This window comes from Salvelinus sp. IW2-2015, unplaced genomic scaffold, assembly GCF_002910315.2.
Source record: "Salvelinus sp. IW2-2015 unplaced genomic scaffold, ASM291031v2 Un_scaffold3781, whole genome shotgun sequence".
Lineage (NCBI taxonomy): Eukaryota > Metazoa > Chordata > Actinopteri > Salmoniformes > Salmonidae > Salvelinus > Salvelinus sp. IW2-2015.
In genome coordinates, this window is record NW_019945055.1 from 66,067 (window position 1) to 70,952 (window position 4,886).

Genomic DNA, 4,886 nt, shown 5'->3' on the forward strand with positions numbered 1-4,886 from the left:
CCCCTACCCGAGGTACCCCCAGACACCCCTAGCCCGTAGACACCCCCTACCCCACCCCGTAAGGTTACCCCTAGCCCCCTACCACCGCCCTACCCCCTAGCCCGTAGGTACCCCCCTAGCCCCCTCACCCCGTAGAACTCCCCTAGCCCCGTAGGTAACCCCCTAGCCCCCTTACCCTGCCCCTACCCGAGCCTAACCTAGTACCCTAGCCCCGTAGGTACCCCCTAGCCCCCACCCCGTAGACTACCCCCTAGCCCGTCAGGTACTCCCCTAGCCCTTACCCCGTAGACATCCCCTAGCCCGTAGGTAACCACCCCTAGACCCCTACCTTACCCCGTAGAACCTTCCTAGCCCCGTAGTACCCCCGCCCCTCACCTACACTACCCCTAGACCCCCTAGCGGTAACCACCTAGGCCCGTAGGTACCCTAGCCCTACCCCGTAGACACCCCCTAGCCCTAGGCCCCCTACCCCTCACCGTAGGCACCCTACCTAGAACCTCTACCCCTCCCCGAGATCTGAGCCTTCTAGTTAAACGCTATTAACATGTAATTTCTTTCTAGCTGGTGGTTTAAGTACACAGAGTGGCTAGGGGTGGGACACAATCACCCAGCCTCTCGTGGAGCTTGTAGCTGACTTACTTTGGGCTGTTCATTCTTGCCGTTGTCGTGTCACTCCTACCTCGCTGACCGACAGGTGTCACTCAACTCCCCGCCCCCGCTGGGACACTACTTCCTGGTTACGCCCGCTCTGAGCCCCGGTGAATCAAGGCGAGCTGGACTGGAGCTGCCCAATCAGCTGTCGCGGTTTTTGGGTAGCACCTGAAGGTGGGGGGGGGGGGTCCATGTTAGGCTGATTTGTAGCATAAAGTGGCGAATCCCGAATGGACTTATGATGCACATCAACAGTGAAGCCAACCAAGACTAGAGAAGTGGTTTGAGTTATGCCTGCCTGACCCACAGGAGTGGCCTACGTCACCGTGCACAATCTGAGGAGCGAGAGAGGGCTGCTGTCCAGTTCTGAGGCTAGAGGCAGAGAGGGGGACGACAATATAAACTCGAGGAGCGAGACAGAGAATCATGAAAAAGACTGGTCAAATTCAAGCTTCTAGATTTTTCTCGCTCCCTCCCCCCCTCACTTCACTGCTGAGGTAGGCAGCATGGGGAGACGTGGCGGACAGTGCAATGTCTGTGGGTCTTCTGGAAGAACGTGGGTTGCCTTCAGTTCAGCTAAGAACAGAGACAGAGGCTACAGGTCAGCGCGGTTCTGGGATAACACTGAGCTACAGGTCAGCGGTCTGGCGATAACACTGAGGCTACAGCAGTCAGTAGTTGGGATAACACTGAGGTACAGGTCAGTGGTTCTGGGATATACACTGAGGCCTCAGGTCAGCGGGTTCTGGATAACACTGAGTTACAGTAGCGGCGTCTGGATAACACTTGCGTACAGGTTCAGCGGGTCTTGGATAAACTGGGCTACAGGTCAGCGGGGTCTGGGGTAAACACTGAGGCTACAGGTCGCGGTCTGGCATAAATTAGGCTTAAGGTCAGCGGGTCGGGGCATAAACACTTGGGCTACAGGTCAGCGGGTCTGGGATAACACTAAGGCACAGGTCAGCGGTCTGGGATAACACTAAGCCTACAGGTCAGCGCTCTGGGAAAAACACAGAGGCTGTCACACAGAAACTACTGATAAGCACACTTCTAAGTTCTCTCTCTCCTTCACCATTTTGAGACTGTGCAGCATAGACAGAGGAGCCAGCTGGGAGTGATCCAGTAGCAGGTTGTAGGCCAAGTCCAGGTGCTGTAGGGACAACAACTGCTCCACTCCTGCATAGGGTCACAGTCACACACACAAATCAGACATCTAGGCATCTCATACTGAGACGGGGACAGAGTCAGTAGACTAACAGAGACTTAGAGAGTACACTGAACAATAGGGAGACGTTTGGGGGAGAGAGATGGGCAGATAGGCAGTACTGCCTAACAAACGCTGGAGTATGCCAGTATATTAATATATTCCTAGCTTCCTGTTTATCTATAGCCCCCAACTGTTTGTGGACACAAGGCTATAAACAGATCCAAGGCTTTGATTGGCTGATGTCCTTGTCTTGTCCAAGGCTTTGCTTGTCTGAAGTCCCTTTCTGTTCCAATACTGATAGAGGTCAGTTCAAGGGGTCATGCATAACAGGTAGTCTTGAGGGAGTTTGCAGATGGAATACTMTTGCTAACTATTTGGTATTGATGATTTTTGGCATACGTTTAGGGATAATATAATATTAGGGCTATGGTAAAAAATTATTACATTTTCCGTAGAGAAACCACCATACTATCATTCATTATAGCATGACCAGATGGTGTYTATCAGAGGTGTTACAGTACCGTTGATGGTCTCCAGCTCGTTGTTTCTGAGGATGAGAGTGAGGAGCTTGGCTCTGGAGCTCAAGCCCAGCGTTGGTGCTCTCTGGAGATTGTTATAGCCCAGGTTGAGGTGCTCTAGCTCACTCAGAGGCTGAGAGAGGAGGAGGAGAGAGAGACAGTAGATATGGAGATAGCCCAGTGCAGTAACTTACTGCATGTCTCCAACTCTGACCCCCTCTCAACACACAGACACAAAACCTATCCAGAAATACCTTGAGAAAGTCAGCACACTCCTGGATTTTATTGTGACTAAGATCCAGAGACTTCAGAACATTCAGTAAACTCTAAAAAAGGCAGAGTGACTCACATTAAAACATGGCCAAAAAAAGTGATTCACATTAAAAACAAATGTCAAAGTCAGTGAMTAAATAAACCAGTGAGCATGTCTTACSAGTGACTCATCCAGGCAGACTATAGYRTTGTAGCTGAAGTTGAGGGTGTGCAGYTCCAGCCAGGGCAGTGCAGAGCTGAGGTCTCCTCCACACAGAGACAGTAGCTCCTGTAACAAGAACACKGGCTCAAACTCCAACACAAAGGGGCCTGTTATTCAGAAAGACAAAACGGTGAACAGTGTGTGTGTGTGTTACCTCCAGGGAACTGAGGCTCTTGGAGCAGGTGAACACCTCTAACTGAGAGTAGACTCCCCTCAGGTCCTCCAGACAGTGAGGGGGGATACGCTTCAACTGGGAGACAGAACAACAGGCCCAGAGTAAGCMAGATTCATCTATGTACAACATTTATACTGTTCTGTTACAAAGGAGAAGCGCACACATTTTCCTCCCATACCTCTAAGGACTTGAGAGACTTGAAAGGAAAGATCTTGACCACTGACTGAAGCCTCGACCCAGGTGGATTGATGAGCTAGGAATGAAAAACCAAAGGCCAAAGAACATTATATAGAATGCTATAGCTCCACCTYGTGGCTCAATGAAATTCCCTCAGATGTCCACATAATTCAGTTTTACTTGGAACATTTATGTTTATGAAGTGCTGAGCAAGTTATGCATACATCTATTACAAAACTGTYCACAAATAGAGCAGGACAAACAAACACACACACACCTTGAGGGAGACAGTCTTCTGCAGCACGTCGAACAGGAACTGGAGTTGCAGTAGGGAGGTGGTGTCAGCAGGGTGTGAGGGCAGAGCCAGGAAGCCATGTTGGTGAGTCCTGGAGAGGAGGTACTGCTCAAACAGACGACCTAGGTGCTGCAGAGAGTCTGCCTGTAGAGTCAGGGTACTGCTGCCGTCCAGCACAGATGCACCTGGAGAGAGGAGAGACAATGGTAACACACCACTTAAAACCAGCAGTTATAATGCAACATAAAATATATTAAGCATGTAGCTACAGTATAGCTATGAGGCCCTAATCATTTCTAACAACGTCAAAAGAACAGATTAGCAGGTCTGGGATAACAGGGGCTATATCTAGAATATGTAGGTGGTGGTGTTACTATACCATGATCCCGAAGCAGAGTGGCCAAGCTGTTGACAAGGGTGGATTGGCCACTGTGACATCCAGCCATCCTGCAGGTAAACAATGCACCATAAAATAGATGAGAAGACCGAGACAGATGATTCTGGGGAAATGTGACACGTGCAAACAACCCAAACCAATTAGCACAAATTGTTAAAATAAAAATACGTTCTCAACTTACTTATAGAGATGATGGAAGCTAACTTGTAGGATACTGGTTAAATACCAGCTAGCATGTTAGCTAGCTATGTAGAGTATATTGCAATGCAGGACCTGCAGTTGTCTGTGAACGTTAAACTGGCTACTCACAAAGCCAACACGAATCTATCTCTAGCTAGCTGTTGTAGCTTGTCTTGGATAGCATTCCACAGACTATTTCTTGAGACAACAACATACCTTAGCTATCTTATGTGACAGTCAAGCAGTGGTCAACATCGACATTCCCTTCCGATTGCCAGCAATACGACAAAAACATCAGTCAAATAACTTCAAGTGTACTCGGTTGTCGATGTTGACATTTCACTTGGACTGATGTCACGTGAGGAAGTTTCGAAAAAAAATATACAGTGGCCCGGAGAAACCAAATTTCAAAAAGCCGAAACAGGCGTTTTCGTAACTTGTGCCAATCAATGGATATTGAAATGTTATACATTGCGAGACGTCTCAAAAAAAAATGAGTGCGCATGTACAAAATATGATTCAAATTTCAGATTTAGTCTGATTTCTTGGCCATAGCCACCACTAGATGGCTCCCTACCTCAAGAAGCAGGATCAAATCATAGGGGATCAACAATTTTACTCTATGACAGTGACAACGCAATGGGGCATTTCTTTATTAAGTGCATTCTGAGAACACTCAGCACATCTTTCTGGTATGCTTTATCGCCCTTATAAAATGTTCTGGATGTTATTCTTACAATGGAGTGGAAGGACAATACACAGTTTTCAACACTGCAAGAAGTAGCTAGATGTAACTATGCAAGGCACGCAA

At 48.4% G+C, this 4,886-nt stretch overlaps 1 protein-coding gene across 1 annotated transcript in view; it reads right to left on the reverse strand.

The window, feature by feature from the left end:
* stk11ip (serine/threonine kinase 11 interacting protein) overlaps positions 1 to 4,444 on the reverse strand; it is a 46,102-nt gene extending 41,658 nt beyond the window's left edge. The window contains 9 exon segments of the mRNA XM_070441346.1: positions 1,688 to 1,827; positions 2,380 to 2,509; positions 2,631 to 2,702; positions 2,810 to 2,917; positions 3,006 to 3,101; positions 3,205 to 3,279; positions 3,481 to 3,683; positions 3,878 to 3,945; positions 4,292 to 4,444. Coding sequence (XP_070297447.1) covers positions 1,688 to 1,827; positions 2,380 to 2,509; positions 2,631 to 2,702; positions 2,810 to 2,917; positions 3,006 to 3,101; positions 3,205 to 3,279; positions 3,481 to 3,683; positions 3,878 to 3,944 — 891 coding nt within the window. The 5' untranslated portion in view covers position 3,945; positions 4,292 to 4,444.
* Positions 4,445 to 4,886: the final 442 nt, after the last annotated feature.